We start from the raw sequence: 24718 nt of genomic DNA on the forward strand, positions 1-24718 counted from the left end.
CCTTATTTTAGTATAAGTATTGTCATCTGATAAAGTCATGCTGATTATAAGATACACAGTTTTCTCTGCTTTCAAATCTTTCTGTTTGAACCCGTCGAACTGGAACTTATCAATTATTGATAATATTAATTATTTGGAAAACAAAAGGTACTGGAATGGAGTATTTTTTAATCAATAGTATTGTCCTATATTAGTTATAAATATTGAATTCTTTGATTCGCTGTTTTACGTCATGCCCACTAACAAATTGAAAACTGTACCTATACGCCTTATTTTAGTCCAGATTTTTAGTATTCGTATTGTTATCTTAGAAAGTCTAACTGATTAAAATACTACAATAGGTAACAATTTGACAATTATGTAGTGTCGACCCTGTGATTATGACCCGTGTAATACTATATACTCAGACTATATAGCATATTAATCCTGAATACACCGTTTGGTGGTGCGCCTGTCAGTTGCAGAACGTACAGATAAGGTAATTGGTAACAGGTGAATATACTATTGGTATCGGTCTCGACCCGGAACTTCTTAATTATTGGCAATATCAATTACGTGGAAAACAAAAGGGCCTGGAGTGGTGTAATTTTTAATCTACACCTTTGTACTATATTAGTTATATATAAAGTTGAATTCTTTGATTCGTCGTTTTTACGTGATGACGGCTGACAAATTGGACCTCGTAATTTTAGTATTATAGATGTTATACCTAGAGTTACCTCCCATTTTTGTAAAATATTTTGTTTTCATGTTGATAATCAATGTTGGAGTTCCAGATAATATGTGCTATTGTAAATCTTGAGAAAAACTTCCCTAGCTACAGGTGTGCTCCAAAATCTTCAATTGAAATACAAAATTTATCTCTGCGTATTAGTAATTTCCTTTGAAAAGGATAAGTTCACCCTCCCAAAGGATGTTAAGTCATTCCTTTGTCAAGGGGTTTAAGAATTTTAAAGTGGTCATTGTATTTTGCTATCTGTCATACATGTATTTTTTTGGTAAACAAATCAAGCCACTGTTTTTCTCCTTTGAAATGTTTCTCATTTTTCCTGTCAGGGACTTTTAAAGCTGACTAAATGGTATAAGTTTTGCTCATTGCTAAAGCCTGTTAAATAGTAACTTATAGCTACTTGCATCCATGTCCTTTGATTTCTGGTAGATTATTCATCTAACTGGCAAGAATACCAAATCCTCTGTCATTAAATCAATTTTAGCTTTAATTTTAATTTTTCAAATTTTAATTTTTTGATGATTTAAAATGAAGATCCTTGTGTTTATTGCTGATTTTTGTGAGTCTTCCTCATATTGTTCTTGGCAAAAACTTCTTTATTTATCAAATTAATGTTATTTGTTTACAACTATAGGATATAAAATTGGTGTGTATACCTGTATGACAGTTAGGTATACAAATTAAAAGGCTCTTGAAATTTGACATCTTTATTTTCATTTAATCAACTTTTTATTAACAATATAAATAATATCTGTAAACATAATAACAAATTTTAAAGCAATAACAATACTAAATACAGAAAGTCTCTTTTCTTAAACTCATAACAAGCAAAATGCATAAATATAGATAGTTTTGACTGCTGCATGCATCAAGTAAGATATTCAATTTCAAAAAACATTTTAGGTGAGATACATTTCATGTGTATAACATTTCAAGTGAGATACATTTGAGGTGATATACATTTTAAATGAGATACATTCCAAGTGAAAATCATTTTCAAACTCAATAAGGACATCTAAAGGAGTAGGTTCAGTAAGACCCCTTTTTGGCCCAAAATTATAGCAGTTTTACAAAATTGTTAAAATGTAAACCTTTAGTTATTTATTGGACAGTAGAATGCTTCTGCTACATAAATATGGGCTGTTTTTGACAATACAATGCACATATATCCGGTACTAGCACCATTAAGTCATGCTAAATTACTGAAATCCTCATAATTCTAGCATTTTAGTTAAATTTTAGATGGTTTTCGTGTAAAAAAAAGTGGCCGCATTCGTGTTCATCCTTAATATTGAAATGTAAGTTGTATTTTATGATAATACATAACATATATAAAGGTTGAGGATGAACACGGATGCGGCCACTTTCAATTTTACCAAAAACCATCTGAAAAGTGACATTGTTCGGCCAATTAGGTAGATTTTTCATATTTGAGATTGAATCGGATCGTTTTTAATGACGAAATCTGTTAAAATATATCACATAAACTAATTAATTCAAATAAAATAGACACTTAAGTGTTTAAAAAGTGGTCAAAATCTTTCGACAGATGAACCTGAAATTTGAGGCCAAAATCGGTCCTTACCGGACCACTCCTTTGTCAATTCTTAGATTCAGCTAAACAAAAATACTGTATCACATGAGATCGCAGTTGCAGAATTTCTTTTATATTTTTAGACAACATGAAAGAAACTTTGAACTTTCCTTTTAAAGGATCTTTTAAAAATGTTTTCTTTCTTCAAAAAATCACTTTTGGATTATAATAACAATGGTATCTAGAGAGTCACAGACCGCAACTCAAATTTCAAAAAAGCAAACCTTCTAGGAGATGTATTAACAATAGCACTTAAGTTGCATGTTTCTGAAACCAGTTTCTTATTATGTGAATTTTATATTGCCTATGATGAAATTTCGTTTAATGATAAAATATTGTTAACAGAACCTGCAATAATCAAATTTATGGCATAGCAATATAATATTTCCCACAGAAAGTAACCAAAAGTTAGCGTGCAATAAATTATAATATTGCACTAGTGCAATAAATCATCAAAATTCATGACGTCATCAACTACAAAATCTCAGTTTAAACAATTTTTACTTTCAAATATTATATTGCTATACAATAAAAGGGTTATTGCATGAATATTGGGAATATTGTCCCCGGTAGAACATATATTGCACTCGCAAGCTCGTGCAATATACAATTCTACTCGGGACAATATTCCCCAATATTCATGCAATAACCCTATATTATGATTGATGCGAGCAAATGTAAAATATACCAAATCCATATCAGGCAAAAATCTCTTCATTTACGTAGTCATGTAAAACTTTAAAATATGCAATCAAAATGACAACACATGTTGACAAAATACATAAAAATGACAGATGATTAAAAACAATATGTTCTACTCACATGTAAAATTTAATTCAAATCCACCACCCATTTTGGCGACTTTTTCTTTGAGGAACCGTTTTTAACAAAAATATGATTTACTAAATGTCTGCTTTTTTTTTTTATCACTAAACTCCAAACAGACATCAATTAGCAATGAATTCTTTACAGAACTGTTTATGTGACATGTTCTACAGGGGTTAATATATGTATCTTTCCATAGGCCAAACAAAATAATAAATGAAGTACAAGTCCAAGGGCAATAACTCTAGGCGATAAGGAATTTGATGTCTAGCACATACTTAAATTGTTAACAAGGGTAAAAAGTGAACTGAAACGACCTCAAAGTCCCGAAAACAGGAAACTGGAACAAATTTATTACTAAAGCCGAAAGAATCGTTTTATTTGTCTGCCTTGTTTAACATGTTATAAATCCCTCTACAGTTGAACTATTTGATGTGCATACTGGTAATTAATATTTAACGGAACAGTTTCCTCAAATTGACATGTAAAAAAGACTATCAGGAAGGGCGACAATAACCTTAGTTTTTCCAACCAACTTCATTTTGCGCAGGTCTTCAAGTTCCTTGTGTTTATGCCATGTCAAATTGTCAATAAGGATACCAGTTGAATGCGTCTACAATGAGAGGGCTTCAAATTCACATTGACAGCCTAATATCATAAATAAGACTAAGACCACTTGCCCACTGAGGTTCGCAGAAAATAGCAAAAAAACAATCAATTTTAGGGTTTGCAGACTTAATTTTAATTTTAAATTTAATTCCCTAAGTTTTGAGAAAAGTTAAATACAGTATTTAATCTTTAAATTCTCTCACGACTTGCAAGGTGTTGCATCAAAAACGTCAACCAGGGGATTAAAGGCAATTGATTTTAAAGTGCAATATTAAAAGTGCAAATTCATCTCGTATTAAAAATTTAAATTCCATATTTTAAGTTCCAAAGAATGTATAAATTTCAAAAATTTTAAGTTTTAAAATATCTGAATTCTTGGCACGGCCTACAACCATTAAATATTCAATATTTTGATGAATTGATAGACAGACGAGACTGTATATTACGACATTACGCTATATTCAGATGTAATGACACGACAAATTTTGACAAATATTTACCTCAAGTTCCTCAAAGTAATTAATGATAAATAAGCACATTGTTGTTTATTAATATAATTTACAGAATTCACATGCAAACAGGAAATGAAATATTCGGCTTTCGTGTTTTCAGGTCAGACAATTTACGAATGCTCTCTGGTGGAGAGTTATCTAATTCACAATATTGCAACTTCTCCTTATTCTTATAGAAGTTTAGCCAGGCTATTTAAATTATTTTGCTTAATAAAATAAAGTTTAACCAAAAGTGTACAAATACACAAAAGCTAATAAATCATTGGTTGGAGCTCAACCAAGATGGGTTATTCCATATTTCAGAGAAAGGCTTAATTGCTTAAATATAGGAGACAACATTCCGTTTTTAATTCTGTTTTCCAAGCTGATTCAAGAGCCCAAACAGAAATCAGCATACACTATTAGCCATTTCATTGTCTTTTCTTTAAATAGGGACCAAAAATACTACAGTTCATTGACCTCAGCAAGAAATGTGTTTACATTACATATAAGTCATGTCCAATAAACGTTATACAAGTCATGTTAAATTAGTCATTTTTCGGTAATGACCCACTTTTACCTTTAAGCACACACCTTTCAATGATTCAAATACTTAATTTGATTAAAACGATTAATTACAACGTTATGTCTGCCTACTTGATACATTTAAGAGAAAAATACATGTCAATTTACACCCTGTTTTTAAAACATTTATGTCTACCTGATAAATCGGAAGAAAAAAACATGTAGGACTTATAAATAACATTCTTCTTATTTTCTATCTTAGGACAATGGGATGGACAAATGAAAACAAAAATGTACCATTTACATGCTATTTTAAAACAATTGTCTACTTGATAAATTTGGGAGAAAAAAACTTAGAGGACTTAAACATTGATGTAAATAACTTTTTGCATGTTTTCTATCGAAGGACAATTGGACAGACGTAAGGAAAGACAGAAAGACGATCAAGGTTTACACATAATGCTACCGTTGCATACCCACTGTAGCTGTATGGGTAAAATATTTGTGAAATATATTGAAATGTTTGTTAACTTTGAAATTGGAACAATTGTTCGTGTTTAACCCCCTTTGGTCTATATCATGGTTACTTTATTTTATTGCTGGAGGAAGCAGGAGTATCTATGGATGGAATAACAGTGATCTTTGACCAGAAAACTTGCAACCCTTTCCTCCATAATGACACCTTTTGACTCCACCCCCTTTACTCCATAATGACGCCTTTCGACGCCTGTGTAGTACCTCAGTTGAAACTCTATGACTACAAATTGTCTGCATCAGACTTAATCAAAGTTGTATCCAATATGAAAAGGATATTCACAAGAATATCTGACTTAAATTTATTTGATGAAAAAAATATTTTTGGCAATGCATTTTTATACCTGAAAGCATATTTTTCAGAATTTTATTGAAAAATCCTATGCAAATCAAGTATGCAAAAAAAATATTTCCATTGAGGAAAGGGTTAATAGTAGATAAGAATCAGTCAAACACACCTTCCCAAGAGCAGGGTTTGAAGTCACAACTTCAGGATTGATAGGCCAGTGATCACTATAAATGAAATACTAATAGACCATTTGACCACAAAGCCCCTATCCCTTCCCTCTTTAGATTTTATTTTGATGGAATAACTGAAAAATATTCAACAAGAGGCTGTCACAACGACAGCAAACCGGATTTATTAACATTTATTTGTGTCCTGGCAATATCACAAGAACCATTACTGATGAATGGTGAAAGTGAAAATCGTCAATATCAAATTTGACCTCCATTTTGTCATCAGTATCAACATATTAAAATTTGAAAAGCTTAGATTGAATGGTTCATGAGTTAATGCAACAACCTGAATGGAAACACCATTTTACGATCTTTCAAGAACCATAACTCCTGAACGGTAAAAGTCAAAATCGTCATTATTGAACTTGACCTCTATTTTGTCATCAGTAACAACATATTAAAATTTCAAAAGCTTTGGTTGAATGGTTCATGAGAAAATGCACGGACACGACGGGAAAAACCATTTTTCAATCTTTCAAGAACCATAACTCCTGAACGGTAAAAGTCAAAATCGTCATTATTGAACTTGACCTCCATTTTGTCATCAGTAACAGCATATTAAAATTTCGGAAGCTTTGGTAGAACAGTTAATGCATAAATGCACGGACACGACTGGAAACTCCATTTTTCAATCTTTCAAGAACCATAACTCCTGAACGGTAAAAGTCAAATTCATCATTATTGAACTTGACCTCCATTCTTTCATTAGTAACAACATATTAAAATTTGGGAAGCTTTGGTAGAACAGTTCATGGGTAAATGCACGGACAACTCCATTTTTCAATCTTTCAAGAACCATAACTCCTGAACGGTAAAAGTCAAAATCGCCATTATTGAACTTGACCTTCGTATAGTTGTCAGGAATAACATATTAAAATTTTAAAAGCTTTGGTTGAACGGTTCATGAGTTAATGCACGGACAACATTTGATTGCCGCCCGCCCGCCCGCCCGCCCGCCCGCCCGCCGTACATCCCCAAATCAATAACCGACATTTTTGTCACAAAAATCCGGTTAAAAAGCAAAAAACTTCCTATAGATGTGTAAGCAGAATTCAAGAATACAAAGATATTGGTACCCCCAAAAAAATGAATTTACAGTAATTTTGTTATCTGTTTTATAACAGTTCTATTGTATTTAAAAGGCTGACATGCCTTTATCAAATTGCCAATAAATATATGGCCTTCCATAAAATTATCTTTCAATGAGACCCTTATATGAATTATAAGCATAGAAAAGTCACCGACTTGGTCCATAAATTAAAATTTCATTTAAGTACATTTATTGGTATTCAAAACATTTATTTTTCACGATCATGCAGACCTCTTTTATCTCACGAAAACCTTGTATCATGGCAGGTCACGTTAGTTGTAAATGTACCTTTAGTGGTATGCTAAACGTCTGTATAACAAGGTCGTGCAGATTTCTTATCTCAAAACATTTTTTTACAATGGTAACGCCCCGTGTTAAGGTGTAGAGCAAGCACAACATACGTAGAAAGATGACGAGACACAAGTATCAACCTAAATAAGTTCTTGAAATACCAGACACAAATATGAGTCTGTAAAACTAATTTTGACAGTCTATAAGATGTAGATACAAAATGTATGTACTACTACCAATTTTTCAGGATTGAGGAAAACTTGCATTTTCAAGGATGTTTGATTTTGTGGTTTTCCGAAAGTCTGCATTTAATCATATAAAAAATTTGCAATTTGTTGAACATTTAAATTCATCAGGTTTTCCTGTACCAAAGAAATCCACGAAAATTGGTATCCAACGAATAATTATGAATACACAGTATTATAGAAGATATTTCAATGTTTCTCAATTGTAAATTAAGGTGACAGTAATTTATTGATGTTTAAATCTCATAAATCCAATATTAAGAGAGTGCTTGATAAAATTTTTGAATGAATTTCGATTTAATTATTTTGCTAAGGAAATTACACACTTAGAAATTCCCTGTCATACATTCATTTTCGACTTTCCAAGTAATTTTAAAATTCTGGTTTAACTTAACTTATCTATGGCAAATTCAAAATAAAAAAAAAAAGTTACAAACAAACAAAGCATTATACATTTAGTGACTATATTTCACAAATGTTTACATGATCAATGCAATTTTACCGCACAAATAACATGGTTGCGGCATAAAACATGAGTTGATTGGTTAATGATTTCACAAATGTGTACATGCTCAATGGAATTTGACTGTGCAAATAACACGGTTGCAATATAAAACATGAAATGTAACTACGAACACATAATGGTTATGAACACAACATTTATAAAATATACATGATACTTTTTCCTTAAAAAATATAACACATTTGTCTATAACAGTACACAACCTGATATTAAAGATTCGATGGCATCGGTTGATAATTGAGTATTGTAAAAATATTACCCCAGTGAGTTTTGTAAAATATTACTCTAGAAACTTTTGACTGAACGAGTATTGTAAAATATTACCACATAAAAATTTGACTGAATGAGTATTGTAAAATATTACCCCATAAACTTTTGACTGAATGAGTATTGTAAAATATTACCCCATAAACTTTTGACTGAATGAGTATTGTAAAATATTACCCCAGTGAGTATTGTAAAATATTACCCCATTGAGTATTGTAAAATATTACCCAAAAACTTTTGACCGAATGAGTATTGTAAAATATTACCCCATAAACTTTGGACTGAATGAGTATTGTAAAATATTACCCCATAAACTTTTGACTGAATGAGTATTGTAAAATATTACCCCATAAACTTTTGACTGAATGAGAATAGTGAGGTAACAAAAATAAAAAATATTCCTTACTGGGTAAAACAAAATGACTCATTAAACATTTTTTAATTGATACAAAATCATTTGGACTGTTGCATTGGCCATTAGATCAAACAATATTTGACATAAGCGATTCTTAAATACTTGTGTGGAACATCAAAACACAACCATATTTTTTAAATCAAAAAGTTTGTTTCTACAACAATTATCTCCCTTACAAAAATTGCAAATGTTCTTTCATCATTAGATCAAACAGAATATAGTTGGCAAGAATTAGATACAGTTAATTCATTAGTCTTCCACTTATTTCGTGGGTATTATTGACTGTAGAAGAAATACAAATTTCAATGTTTAACAAAGTACACATTTTCTATATATAGGTAAGCTAGTATATAAACACACTTTGTCCAAACCACGAAATAAAAAATCCATGAAAATCCAATTTGAATCTCTCCATGAAAAATATATCAGGAGTTACATTAAAAACTAGATATCATTGAGATGGGAGCCATCTCTGTGGGCCCCGCTGTGAATAATGTGCATTGAAATGATAACGGTTCTCAAGATATAGAGCGGACACGATCTTTACCATAGGACATGGGGTTGTCAACTGAAACCAAAGATTTTGACCTAGAAAGTTGCACATAAATTATGACACACCCTTTGGTGTTGGTTTATATACATGTCAAGTATAAACTTTGAAATGATAACGGTTCTCAAGATATAGAGCAGACACGATCTTTACCATAGGACATGGGGTTGTCAACTGAAACCAAAGTTTATGACCTTGACCTTTGACCTAGGAAGTTGTACATACATCATGACACACCCTCTGGTGGTGGTTAATAAACATGTAAAGTATAAAGTATGAAATCATAATGGTTCTCTAGATATGGAGCGGACACAAAGTTAAAGTGTTACGGACGGACGGACAGACAGACTGATCACTATAGGGTGACCCGCCTAAAGGCGGGGCCCTAATTAATCCTCTTGAACAATTTAAATAAACTTCAAATCATGATAACAATAATTATCGGTTAATAAAATCTTATTGATCAACTTTCGGACAGACGGACGGACGGACAGACTGATCACTATAGGGCCCTGTCTTTAGTAGGGCGACCCGCCTAAAGGCGGGGCCCTAATTATATATTTTAAAAATTCATACACTAGAACTACAAAAGAAATGGCAAGAATAACTATAATAAATTTCAAACCAGACTCTCATTAGAAGAAAGTTTACATTTTCTAAAAATAGTTGGTGAAGGTGTTTCTTCAGATGACAGACTTCGAAAAGAAGCGAGTTCTATCATCTGAGGTTCTGTGCTGATCTGTAGTGTATTTGGTCTTTGAAGAAAACTGGACCCTTTTATTGGTACTTTGCTGTCTTCTGTATTTGGTCTTTGTAATGAAATGGACCCTTTTATTTGTACTTTGCTGTCTTCTGTATTTGGTCTTTGTAACCGTGAACTGGACCCTTCCATTTGTACTTTGATCTCTTCTGTTGGAGAAGTTACTCTGTTTGATTCAACCAAGACGTCTGGTATGCCTGTCACCTCTTTCACAAATGTCTCAGGTTCTGATTTTTTCAAAAATTTAAAATTCTTTTTAAAAGTTCTTGTTTTATCAGTATCTTCGTCCATCTTCTTTTCTTTAGGTGATGAACTTTCCAATTTTGTCAACAAAGAACTAAACACAAATTTTGACTTTTCCAAATTATGCTCTGTATATTCCAACAGCTCTGCAAGTCTTTTAAAATCAATATAATGTAATGGTACTGAATCAAACAGTAGACAGAGAGCTTGGAATGTGAGGTAATAAAGGGGGGATAACTTACCCTGACCAGCAGCCATCATGGCATCCATATCTTTTGTATGAAGTTCAAGATTTTCTCCTCCACCTTCTTGTTGATCAGAGATTGCCTGGAGTAATTGAGAGAGTTCAGGATTGTCACCAAGAAATTCTGTGATTGACACACCCTCTGCTCCTGATTGGTCAGCTTTGAATCGTCCTGGAATTCTTACGTTAGGATTGTTTCCCTCTTCACCCTCTCCAAAACCAAGATTTGTCAAGATTTCTTCTGGATCATTAGATCTTTCATTTAATAGCATATCAACACTGAAAAAGAAGAAGAGATTCATGTTAGAGAAGTGGAACAATGAAAATTATAATTTTTTCGGTATTGTGGATTCATTAATTTTTTCCGAAGTAAGTGGAACAATGGAAATTATGATTTTCCTTTATGTAGATTCATCACTTATTTTTTTGTGTACCAATTTTCAAGGAATGAGAATATATAGTATTTTAGTTGATATTTAATTTTGTGGTACGCCAAAGTCTCCATACAAGCCTAAATGAATTCCTAACTCATATGTATCAACAAAATCCATAAAAATTACATTTTCAATGAATAATAGTGAATCCACAGTACACCGTGTAGAACGCCACATGCGGGGTGTCGGCTATGTTTGACATGGGGTGGCAATTTTGAAGCGACGAAAAAGTAACAAAGTAAGTTCAAGCATTAAAATTTCTTATTTCTAGAACTCTCAGTACCATATAATGTATTGCACGGAAGGAACCGCAACATAATCTATTTCCTGAAAGCAGAAGCAGTCGTTTTCAGTGCTCAGTTTTCTCAAACACCTCGCCCCAGTTTTCCGTGTTGCAGATTTTGAGGCTTTATATGCAAATTTCGGTATAAAAAACTACTTTACACAGTCACCCCCCGTATCATTTATATAGAATTGTATTCCTCTCATTGACTTATACCAAATACCAGTTTCTTAGTTAAAATTAATTTGTTTTAAAACTGTTATTCATCAAAATATAAAGTGTCGCTCGGGTGTCAGATTTTGCGTCGCAAGGGGTAGAGGCTTGTCATAAAAAAATACATATTTGCTTGTAAATTAGTCTTCATATGATACATTTCATTTCAAACACATCTACTTTACCATGACAAAACAAGGATTTTTCATTTTGCCTGTTATTGGTCTTATAAAAGATATGCTTTTGATTTCATTCACATCTACTTTACCATGACAAAATAAGGGTTTTTCATTTTGCCTGTTTTTGGTCTTATAAAACATGTGCTTTTGATTTCATTCATAGTAAAGAAAATGGCTTAAAATATTTAGTTTTCAAGCTGGTAAACGATTTCTTTTCCTTTTCAGTCAATATCATGGTAAAAAAAGGTCAAGGCTATGACTCAATAAACCAAAACATCACAAAATAATCCTCAGTATAAGATATGCCCGAAGCCTCCACCAGCCAAAATGCATCATAGTTCATCACCAGGTTCATCTAAAAAGCACTCGTGCACGCCGCAAAAATCCATTACTCCTAAAAGAATTAGAACAATCTCTCCAATGAAACACTCACCGGCATCTTTTTCAGCGAATGACAACACAACTTCAAGTAATCCTGAAGACGATGATACTACAATTGTCAATGAGAAAACAACGACTTGTACACAAATATACAACGAAACAGGTTTACAAGAAAAAATGATTCAAGACAGTTATTTCGGTCGTAATCGCCCAGCTAGAACTATCCGTTTTCTGTTACACATCTATCATATCATATCTACTTTGAAGGTCTACTCTGACTATATACATATCTCTAAACGAACCGGAATTGAATAACATTTGAAGAATTTGATGTATCCTGTGTTTTTCTAGGTTGAATTTCTGTTACATTTATGTTCATATTTGTGTAGGTGTGTTTGAATTAAAAGTATCAGATAGAGACCGATTTATAAGAAAATGTTTTCATGACAAGCTAGTCTACCCCTTGCGACACAAAATCTGACACCCCGAGCGACACTTTATATTTTGATGAATAACAGTTTTAAAATCAATTAATTTTAACTAAGAAACTGGTATTTGGTATAAGTCAATGAGAGGAATACAATTCTATATAAATGATACGGGGGATGACTGTGTAAAGTAGTTTTTTATACCGAAATTTGCATATAAAGCCTCAAAATCTGCAACACGGAAAACTAGGGCGAGGTGTTTGAGAAAACTGAGCACTGAAAACGACTGCTTCTGCTTTCAGGAAATAGATTATGTTGCGGTTCCTTCCGTGCAATACATTATATGGTACTGAAAGTTCTAGAAATAAGAAATTTTGATGCTTGAACTTACCTTGTTACTTTTTCGTCGCTTCAAAATTGCCACCCCATGTCAAACATAGCCGACACCCCGCAAGTGGCGTTCTACACGGTGCAGTAGGTGAAATGATAAAAATTTGAATTTTCATTTTTTTTTGTTTTTTTTTCATACTTCACTCAATCGAAATCTTTATATTTACCTCTACACTGGACTCAACTAGACTAAATTTAACTTAACTGCATATTTATATGCCTAGCTGTCCCACTTAACATTTCACTATAGGCGTTTCATGTGAACTTGGTTAATCCAGAAATGTGCATGAAGCCCTGCAGAAATGGCACATTTTTACTTCTGATTTACTAACTTAAAGTCGATACCACTGCTGGTGAATTGTTAGTTATTGAGGATACCATGATCCCAGATGTCAAATTTTTACTTACTTTTTCTATTTGTCATGTACAATTTTATAAATTCTCAGATGATGAAATCACTATTCAATCATGACATCTATTTTTCTAAATCTTTACAAGTTTTATAGTTTTAATATTTTCTAAATGTTCAACTGAGTACAGGTAAACATTTTCTAAAGACTTGTATGCAGACTTTTACAAAACCATCAATCAAATACCTGATTGAACTGAGATACAATTCTTCCTGATTCCAAGAAAATTAAATGAATCCACAGTAGTTCAGTCCTCAATGTCCAAATGAAGTACAAAATTTCCTTTCACATGCTATTTAATTGTAACTTAATTATTAATAAATAATAATTTTTCAAAGATCACAATTTAATCATAAATTCCATTCTTCTTAATCTTTACAAATTTCATATTTTTTTTTTGCATTTTCTATTTGTAACTTATATATTTCTTTAAACTCAGATCAGATCAGATCACAAATCAATCATGAATTCCATTTTTCTAAATCTTTACTTATCATATAACATATTTTTACTTTGCCATTTGAAACATACATATTTATGAATTCTCAAATGATAAAACAACTAAAAAAGTCAAAACTTCTAGTCCTAAATCTTGACACCGTTTTATACATTGTTCTACAGAGGGAGGTCCACGAGTACAATCAATGACATTTTAAATGTCCAATGATATAAATCCATTTTGCAATAAAAAAAATAAAAAATCAACATTGCACAATACATATATTGATTTTAATCATGAGATAAAAGGGATTGTTATGGATTACTGTAATCTATTTTGTCAAATTATGACAGATGTTATGCAGAATATATTTCATACATGTACCTTCCTTGTATAATGATAAATCAATAAAAATTAACACCTGTTAACATTGCACCATTTATAGTATTTGATACCATTGTGAAAATCCTAAGTTATATATTCTCTTCAAAAGACACAGGAAACATGCCAAAGGGAACTTGAGGCTTGGAAAAATATAAAATGCGTTTCTGCAATCCTGACTGACCCTAATTTTTGAAGCCAACTCTTCGTATACAATTGTTAGTCATTTTTGAACAAGCACTATCAAATTGATTATTTCAGAGACAAAACCACAAAATTTTAACCATACAATGTTGGGCATTTTTAATGACCATGACTAGATATACAGCCCTTGTACCACACCAAAAAAATAAATGGCTCTACAGTATTTATATACAATAATGGCACATTGTATTTATACTAGTTATTATATTCTGTTTGTTTGTACAGTGAAACCTGACTAAACCGAATCCTGTATTTAACTGAAAACCTGTATAAACCAAACATATTCGTAGCACCGTCATATCAAATCATGTGCGTTGTGAAACTTATAAAACCGAATATCGGCCAAAACCGAACAAAATCTTAAGTCCTGAAGAGGTTCGATTTAAACAGGTTTCACTGTATAATCATACACTGAAGATGTAAATGGACTTACTTGCACCTTTACAAACAATGGGTTATATAATTTTGTAAAGAAACAAACATTTGAACAAACAAGTCAGCTAATATTTTTCCTTTATCTTCAGATAAAATATTTTTAGCTAATAAATTTATGACATAAATATCAAAGCATTCCTTAAACCAAAATTTTAGTGAGTCTATTGCATACAAAAGAGGGGTTCTGTTTGATTACACTGATAATATTATCTGGATCTAGTAACTCTAAGTTTTAATCGTTTGATGTCTAGATTTGCTTGAGAATTATACCAACACGATTTACAATCAGGATGTTGGTTTGTTAATAAAGAACAAAATCTTTGGTCTTTTCTCTATTTGCTTGTACATGAAAGAAGAATTGAGATGTAGGGGGTATTAAAGTTATTTGAACATCAACTGTTTTGTTTTTTATTACTGAGATTTTGAAGAAAGTAAATAATAAAAATATCTAAAATTCAAAAGAAAAGTCCCTAATCAAATGGCAAAATCCCAAACCCCAACCCTAACCCCCTGAATATCTACTAGTAAGAAGAAATGAATATTGCTCTTAATTTTGGGACCAAATTTTACATAACTGAAGAAGGTAGCAGTAGGAAGGCAACAACAGATTTTTCCCATTTGAAATAGGTTTCAAGGAGGTTGTCTTCCCTGGGACTATTTATTTGCACACTTACATGTATAATAACACACAATCGATCTGTTTTATTTCATTATTTTTGATATGCATAATTAGCTTTAAACAATCCAACATGAAAAGTTGACTAAATAATCATAAATTACATAATTTCACTGCAAAAAAAAATGAAACTTAAAATTCATTTTCTTAAACTTTTTGTTATCAACAAAACAATAATTTAAATGTTTGCACTTAAGACAATGGTACATAAACTTCCTTAATTTCTACCTTTAATACTGCTTACGATCTCAAAAGTATTTTCAAAAGTAAGGCATTGATTTTAACCTGTTGTCATAAAACATTAAAAAAAAATCTCCTTAAAGTATGTCAAACTACCTTCATTAAACATCTTGTAAACCTCCAGGACTGCAACCAAAAATCAAACTTGACCCTGAAACAGGGGCCTACAGCGTTAATTAGTACAAAAGTACAGTTTTAAAAAGAAATGAACATGAATTCTATTTATAGAAATGTAATGAACAGGTAACATATTAACTGAGACAGGTAAATGTCTAAAGGTGCAAACTGCATACATGTTGTGCTTATTTTAACAGGGAGAGATAAAATGCTATATCTCAAATCTTATTTTACTTATTTTTCGATCAGCAATTTTGAAGTGGCTTTAACATTTTTTGTTACATAACCGAAAGGAGTTTCCTGATGATATAGCTATTTCCAGACAAGTAACTGAATTTTTGTGGAAAAAAGTAAATGATTTAAACAAATTGACTAAGTTTCTTCCTATATAACAATAAAACAGTGGACTCCAGAGAAAAAAAAATAGGAAAAAAAAAGGATTTCAAATACAAGGCAAATTTCTTTTGATGCAAAAATCCTTTAAAAGTTTACAAACCAAACTTTGAGAAATTGATTACTGGTAATTATTGTTAATGTGTATGTCCAGTGGCAAATGTTTCATGCATGCTGACGATGAATACAATAAATAGAATCTGTACTGTAGGACTATAATCTACAAAAGTGGATGAAGACTGGGAGATTTGGACATGGAGTAAAAGAAACACCCATGTAAAAATTACATACAGGACTCATTTTCAACCTTTCTTGAAATTGTTTATTAAAACATTTCATCCCAATGCTACCTGAAGTTAAACAAATTGCTAATGGCTCACATTGATGGTCAAATTTAAATCACTACTTTATTTCAAATGTTGCATTGTAGCAAGGCAATAAAATATAAGTCCTATGGACTAAACTAATTTTATAATAATTTCACATCTGTGTACAGCAAAAAGTATAAATTTTCTATTGAGCATATATAGTCAACCTTATATTGTTTGTTTTCAATACTTACTTTATTTAATAAATAATTTTAAATTTAAAACCCAAATTTGATCTGTTATAACAAACTAAAAATACACATCCTTCTAACTTCCAAAGCTAAAAATAAACCTACAGTATGACATATTTAAAAAGCTTGACTAAAAAAAAAATAATATTCACTCGCGTAGCTGTGAAAGCATTGTTATATGTCATATTAGATTTTTTTTTAAGATTTCCTGTGTTTTGATAAATAAAAAATTTACACTTTCAACATATTTTCTATATACCTATATGCAGACTTTTGCAAAACCACAGAATCAAACATCCACCAAATTATTTTAACGTAAACAAATTCTATAGAATTGTATGCATGCAGTCTTTTGCAAAACCACAAAATCAAATATCAACCCAAAATAAGTTGTTCCAGAAACAACAAAATTTTGTATCCACGTAAATAAATAATAGATAGATCGAAAAAAGCCCTCCATATCAAACAACAAATTTAATACTCACTATTTTTTTCACTACCTAACACTACACCAGGAAGAAGCTAATCTACAAACACGAATCTTGATCATATATTTTACTGATAACCTTTTACCATTGATCAGTATCGCTGACAATCTTTAACAATTTCAACTTCCTACTTAACATATGATCAAATATGATATGATAAAGTCCATATTTGCCCTATATTACATAATTATTTCACCGAAATTTAAAGCAGTTTTGTTGTCTTGTTTGTTTTTGTAGCGTAAATAAACAAATTTTATGAAATGAATTCAGCGAAATTTAATGCTGTTTTGTTTTCTATTTCATATTTGTAGATAAATAAACAATCATATCGAGTATAATAGTATATGTGACATTTGTAAAGAAGACTTTTGACATATAACATTCAGGCATTCTAATTTTCTCCTCCTAACGCCAAAGATATTGAGTATAAAACACTAGATACCCCTATATAGCAATTGAAATATCATAGTTGTTACTATGTTGTGTTCAAGAAAATGCTGATATTTGAGGGCACACGTAATATTATGGAAAACTGCATTCTTTGATCATAATTCAGGCTACTTTCGATAAATGTTAAAAATGAGACCCAAAAAAATTGGGTTAACAAAGTTACTAGTGCACTTAGATGTGAATAAATGTGCTTTCGAATCACATTATATTGGTTAGCAAAATGGCTAAAATGACTTGGAGAAAATTACCATATCCTAATTGCACTTGTATATTATGTTGACTCAAGATGACTTTTAGTAGTTTATTTGTGTTGTTGATAAATTATACTTCATTTGAAACATGCACCAAATTCCATATATAAATATTTTGTACAATGCTCTATCATTTTTAAAAGGTTTTCCTTTAACCACTTTTTTCTAGTTTAAGAGATAGCTGCATTTTATTTTTTAAATTTGCTGCAATAAATAACTTGCTTTAAGTTTTATGGGATGCATATAGGATCATAAAATTAGGAGAGAGTATCCCTGTTGCTTGACAACAAATTCTAAATATTTTTTACAATTTTAAATAGAAACATGCTCACTTTTTCGTTTATTGCATCATTGTTTATTTCTGTTTACAAAAACAATAAGGAAAAAGATGTCAGTTGTATTCACAGTTACACCCATGCATTGTTTAGTTGCAAGCCAAATTGTTTCTGCATCTAAAAAAATAAAATTTAAATTACAGTGTAACAGAGGGCCAGTCTGCTACACTCCCCCATTTAATTACACTCTGGTACAGTCTGATAACCTCACCCATTTAATTACACTCTGATACACTCCCCCATATAATAAGTGTACCAGAGGGCCAGTCTGGTACCCTCCCACATTTAATTACAGTGTACCAGAGGGCCAGTCTGGTACACTCCCCCATTTAATAACACTCTGGTACAGTCTGGTACCCTCCCCTATTTAATAACAGTGTACCAAAGGGCAAGTCTGGTACCCTCCCCTATTTAATTAGTGTACCAGAGGGCCAGTCTGGTACCCTCCCCCATTTAATTTCAGTGTACCAGAGGGCCAGTCAGGTACACTCCCCCATTTAATTACAGTGTACCAGAGGGCCAGTCTGGTACACTCCTCCATTTAATTACAGTGTACCAGAGGGCTAGTCTGGTCCCCTCCCCCATTTAATTACAGTGTACCAGAGGGCCAGTCTGGTACACTCCCCCATTTAATTACAGTGTCCTTGAGTGACAGTCTAGTTCCCTGTGTCATCATCTACCCTAGATGCCAAAGTAATCATGTTTTGATTGATCCATTGATTGTTTGTGTTAAATGCCATTTTAATTAGTCTTGGGTATATCAATGTGATAAAATTGAGAATAGAAATGGGAAATATGTCAAAGAGACAATCAAAGCAAAGAGCAGAAAACAGACAAAGGCTACCCAGCACCCAGAGGTGATACTCAGCTCAGCTGAACACTTTTTACTGATGAAGTACTAGGCACAAACCTTAGGCAAGAATTATTTGGCAAAACAAGTCAATTAAGCTTGGATTTAAACATACCTTGCCATATATGTGGTTTGTCCATGTTCTGTGTCAGAGATCTAACAAACATCTCGACATAATAATTTATGTTTTTCTTAGTCCTCCAGTTTTCATTTTTTCTTATACAATATGTCAAAATATAGAATTTATAAATACAAAACTTTATACTAAAACATGGAAAATAAGATGATCATTCATATCAGGATGATTACTACAAAATATTGACCCTTACCTTGAAAACCCACATGCAACATCTTATATATAACAAGAAACTACTATGACAATATGAAAACAAAAATATGAGTCCAAGGACACCATGTCCCCTTTGCACTATTAAATTTCCATGTTTAGGAACCAGAAAATTAGCATAAAAGCTGTTATATGGAAATTTAAGTCCAGTAGCTCTAGATCTGGAGCAATAAAACAAAATCAAAATGGTGTTTTCTTTTATCAATCCCAATAAAAGCATAATGTTTTGAGTCAATAAACCTTAGCACTCTAATAAGTGTGCAATATATGCTAAAAAAATAATCCTTTATTAAATTGAAGATAATTATCCTGTAACTCTGCAAGGATAACACAATACACCTTATCGTTATTTGTCCGCCATTACTGGATATCACACAGGTTCCCGTAAAACTTTGACGTCACAATACAAAATATCTGACGCCACAATGGAAAAGTGATTGTTGTATGCGTCAAAAGTTCAAGCGGCCGGGTCAGCCGGGATTAGCGATAAGGTGTATTAACAGATTTGTTTGTGTACTAACCAGCCGCAAATATTACATGTTTAAAGGTGGTGTTCTGTGACAATCTAAAAATTTCAGTTTTCTCCAAAAGTGATCGTCCAAAGATCCTAACCAACAAAAAAAATTGCAAAAGGAAAAACACAATTAAGTATTTTGCAATTTGCCTATTCAGAATCTAAAGGACTATGGGTAATTTCATTGTTCCTACCCCAAAATGAAAATAAGGTCATGCACATCATTGGTTAAATTTCCATTGTTTATGACATTTTTAACCAATCACAACGTTTTGCTGTACACTTTTGAAAATATTACCCAGGATGCATTAGATTCTGAAACTGTGAATTGAAATAATAGTGAACACCTGCAGATTATCTTCAAGAACCACCATGTAAAAAAAGATTTCAAGAACTCTGTAAAATATCTTTATACTAACCTAATATCACTAGAGTTGCTGGTTGCTGTGTTCTGTGACAGGTCAGAACCAAAGCTATGTTGTTCCAGGTTTCCCAGAAGCCATTTTAATTTCTTGTCCACTGGTACTTCCAGCTGTGAAGTCTCAGTTCTAAAAAAGATAAAAAGAGCAAACCTGATGAGACTATACTTGATCAGATTAATTTTAGTCTTAAACCAACAAAATCAGTGACAAAACATACATATGTTGGAAAGTTTTTTAAGCTTTGCTCTGTCATAAAAGGATTATTGCATAATCATTGGTGATTATTATTCCTCTAATTATCGTATACATATTGCATTTGCAAGCTCAAGCAATATATATATGCTTCTACTCTACCGAATGATTTTTGGTGTGTAACTCCACTTAAAACACAATTTTAGCTATCTTGTGGAAGCAACTTTATTGGTGGATCAAGTGATCAAAGAGAGCAAAAGACCTCTAGCAGGAAAACTGACAATCCTCTTGATTTGATTGAATTTAAATTGCCACGTGACGGTAGCGAAATTTACAATCTCAGTGTTGACAGACAAAGGATTCAGTAGTTACAACTTCGATCACTTGGCAACCAATGCCCCTCTGTATCATTAAAGGTGGTAAATAACACTAAAGGGAGATACAATGTAACTTTGTAAAATCAGCTGAACGTTTTAGCAATCACTTTCTATTTGTAATGTTTAAGCTTCTCAATAATCAAAATAAGTGTTTGTCAAACTGATATACATATCCAATGAAAATATTTTGATAAAGTGTGACGTTGAAGTTTTGAAATTTTCATATTTTTGTCAAAAATTAATTAAATATTTGTCAAATTTTTATGAAAATTAAACAGCCAAAATTAGTTTTTAGTCAGTTTGTTTTGTAATCATTCAATCTTATAAATTTATCAGTCTTCAAGCAGACAATTACTATAAAAAAGAAGATGTGGTATGACTGCCAATGAGACAACTCTACATAAGAGACCAAAATGACACAGAAATTATCAACTATAGGTCACTGTACGGCCTTCAACAATGAGCAAAGCCCAAACCTTATAGTCAGCTATAAAAGGCCCTGAAATGACAATGTAAAACAATTCGAACGAGAACACTAACGGCCTTATTAATATATGGTAACATTTTAACGTATATCAGATCAATACTAATATACATTGTACAATAAACTTACTTTTTAGAAACTATACAACTACACATAAAAAAGTTTAAGCTTCTGTAGATGAAAACTTCCTGATTAAATACATATTTTCATAAAATTTAAGGAAATCATTTATAATTTATAAATATAACTACTATTCCCCTATAGCTAATGATTAAATGTAGATGTAGGTTTTGTAATTTCTAATTTTGCAGATGCATGGATAAGTTGGACCTGATAATGAATTTTAAAATTTCACACCACAACTAGTCAGCTGATTTTAATGGTCAAGGAAAATGAGAATGTGATGACCTTATAAGTTAAGGTCTCATGAACTTTCCAAAAAAGTTGTTAACAGGTCATTTATGGTCTTTAATTCTAAAAAAAAGTTACTAGGCTATATATCTAAATTGTAGCCTTCAAAACTAAAGATAAACTAAAGATAAACTAAATAACAATCAAAAATAAACAAGTTCTTACCAGCCTGATAAATCCAATTGATAATTATATAAATAAATGTAGGATTCATCACAAAAAACAAACACTTTTATAATTTTTCCCAAACTTTAAATCTAACTTCCAGAAAAGGATAAAATGTGCAACCGTGCATTAAAATAAGTAATACTTCCACAAAAATGTGTCCAAACTGGAAAAGTTTACGAATATCTACAAAAAATTAATCCTTCTCCAAAAGTAACAAAGTTGTGCATGGAATGGATCAAAAAGCTATATTGTTCCAGCTACCATCAGGTACCTTGCAGGTTCTAAAGCCAACTTGAAATAAAACAAGTGGACCTAAGTCCAACGTCAACTTGAAACTTACGGTAGACGAAACTAACTGTGATTGAATGAAAGATACATCGTATAATTACAAGTGAGGAATACACTGACATACAGTATACAAACATAACTTTATTACCTGTCCAGTAGTGTAAAACATTTATCTTAAACACTTAATTACATTACTAACGGACAGAGTCATTTGTCAAAACAAGTCACCTCAGCAATGTTGGTCCAGTCTCTCCAGTGCATTGAGGTGAATTAATGTCCTTATATATATATTATAGGTGTTCGATTGGTCCAGAACATTGGCATGAACTGTCAGTATCAATGGGAGTTTGAAGAACTGTAATGGTTTCCCAGAATTCTAAAATCTCCTTAAAGACCATTCTGACATTGGAGGGAGAAGAAATCCCAAACTTGCCAAGATGCTGCATACTTTACACTTTAAAGGAGGGATTAGGGGGAGTTTTTTGGGGTGGGGCAAGGCAACGTTATGAGAGGAACAATCAACAGGGTAGGGCTGCCTTAAGGTTCCCCTTCCTCAATCTACCTTTTCCAAAAGCATAGAGTCATTTTTTTTAACAAAATCATTTAAATGTGCAATGAAGTGCTCCATTGAGCCCAAAAGAATAAAATGACAAATTAATTTTGATGTCAAAATGCAACTAATAATTCAATTCAAATTATGATGTCAAATTTGAAATTTGTGTCTAAGACTTATGAATACTAATGAAAAGTTAAATAGGTTCAATAAATTTGTCACATGAAAGAGAATTAAGTTTTGAGCAAACAAAAAAGTCAAGAAAACTGCCTGCATTAAATAATAGAGTTTTACAAATGTTAAACAAAACGGGTAAAATTTCCGCAGTTGACTAGACAGAAGGGGGGAACATATAATTAATTAAAACAAAGTTGTTTAACTGACATGAGCTGTCAATTAAAGACTGAAACAGACAGGACTTATTTTTAGATTTGTCATTTCTTTTCTTGATTCGTTTGACTTTTACAGACACCAATAAAAAAAGACTATTTTTAAATATTTGACAAAACAGTATATGAAAAAAGAAAAATAAAGTGCAAAAGCAATATCGTCTCTATGATAAAGAATAGCTTTAAACACTAGTTACTCCTTTCATCTGTTTGAAACTTGAGAATAAAATTGAGAAGGAAATGGGGAATGTGTCAAAGCGACAACAACCTGACCATAGAGCAGACAACAGCTGAAGGCCACCAATTGGTCTTCAATGTAGCAAGAAACTCCCGCACCCAGAGGCGTCCTTCAGCTGGCCCCTTAAAAAATATGTATACTATAGTACAGTGATAATGGACATCATACTAAACTCCAAATTATACACAAGAAACTAAAATTAAAAATTGTACAAGACTAACAAAGGCCAGAGGCTCCTGACTTGGGACAGGCGCAAAATTGCGACATGTTACAGATTTTTTGAATACATTATTCTAGTCAAAATGTGATAATATTTCTTTGAATAAAATAAAATAAAATTTTGAATGCAATAACATTACCTGCTTGTCGATCTCAATATATGAACAACAAAACAACTTATTCTTTCATTAAAGTAATTCCGTCAGTGTTGCTAGAAAAGGATTGTTTTCTGACATCATTTTCACCTTGATTTATTAGTATTTGTGGGGTACTGAGTTTTTTTGTTGTTGGATTTTGATCATTGTCTGAGGGAGTTATTACATTGTACATTAAATTTAATAAACAAAACATATCATTTTGCACTTAACGTGTCATTGCGACTACAGAAAAATCATCTGTTAACTTGTTACCTATAACTTCAAAATCTGTTACATGTATATACATTACATATATACATTGTACATCATATCTACGATAATACCTTTAATTTTACTAAGTAGTGTTGATTAATTTTTTTTTGTGGGTACCAATTTTTCGTGGATTCAGCAAATTTGCATACGTTAAACATTTATATTCGTGGTTTCCCTGTACCCACTAAATCCACGAAAATTGGTATCCAAGGATAATAATAAACCACAGTAAATGATGGTTGATGGCTTTTTTTAGCAACCAATTTATTTGCAGTGTACAGTGTTCGCAACAGCTCATTGCCACAGTCTCTCGAACAACAAAATCCAGTGTACAAGAATACAAGGAACATGAACAGCAATATCCTGTGTACAAGAATATACAGAAACATTTACAGCAATATCCAGTGTAGGAGAATATACAGAATCATGTACAGCAATATTCCATGTAGAAGAATATACAGGAACATGAACAGCAATATCCTGTGTACAAGGATATACAAAACATGTACAGCAATATTCAGTGAACAAGGATATACAAAACATGTTCAGCAATATTCAGTGTACAAGAATATATGGAACATGTACTGCAATAACAAGTGTACAAGAATATAAGGAAACATGTACTTAATATTGTTTGTAAGCAAATTTCATACTGGAATATAATTATATTTCAAATTTTTAAAAAAATAAAAAATATACAATATACAGTTCACTAA

At 31.8% G+C, this 24718-nt stretch overlaps 1 protein-coding gene across 3 annotated transcripts in view; it reads right to left on the reverse strand.

The window, feature by feature from the left end:
• Positions 1 to 24718, reverse strand: part of LOC139502568 (serine-rich adhesin for platelets-like) — an 87934-nt gene that overhangs the window by 14438 nt on the left and 48778 nt on the right. For all 3 annotated transcript variants that reach the window (XM_071292072.1, XM_071292070.1, XM_071292069.1), the window contains 2 exons: positions 20271 to 20399; positions 10454 to 10734 (listed from right to left, as the gene is read on the reverse strand). In XM_071292072.1, the coding sequence (XP_071148173.1) occupies positions 10454 to 10734; positions 20271 to 20399 (410 nt within the window). The remainder of the gene's footprint in view (positions 1 to 10453; positions 10735 to 20270; positions 20400 to 24718) is intronic.

The sequence above is a fragment of the Mytilus edulis genome, chromosome 14, assembly GCF_963676685.1.
Source record: "Mytilus edulis chromosome 14, xbMytEdul2.2, whole genome shotgun sequence".
NCBI lineage: Eukaryota > Metazoa > Mollusca > Bivalvia > Mytilida > Mytilidae > Mytilus > Mytilus edulis.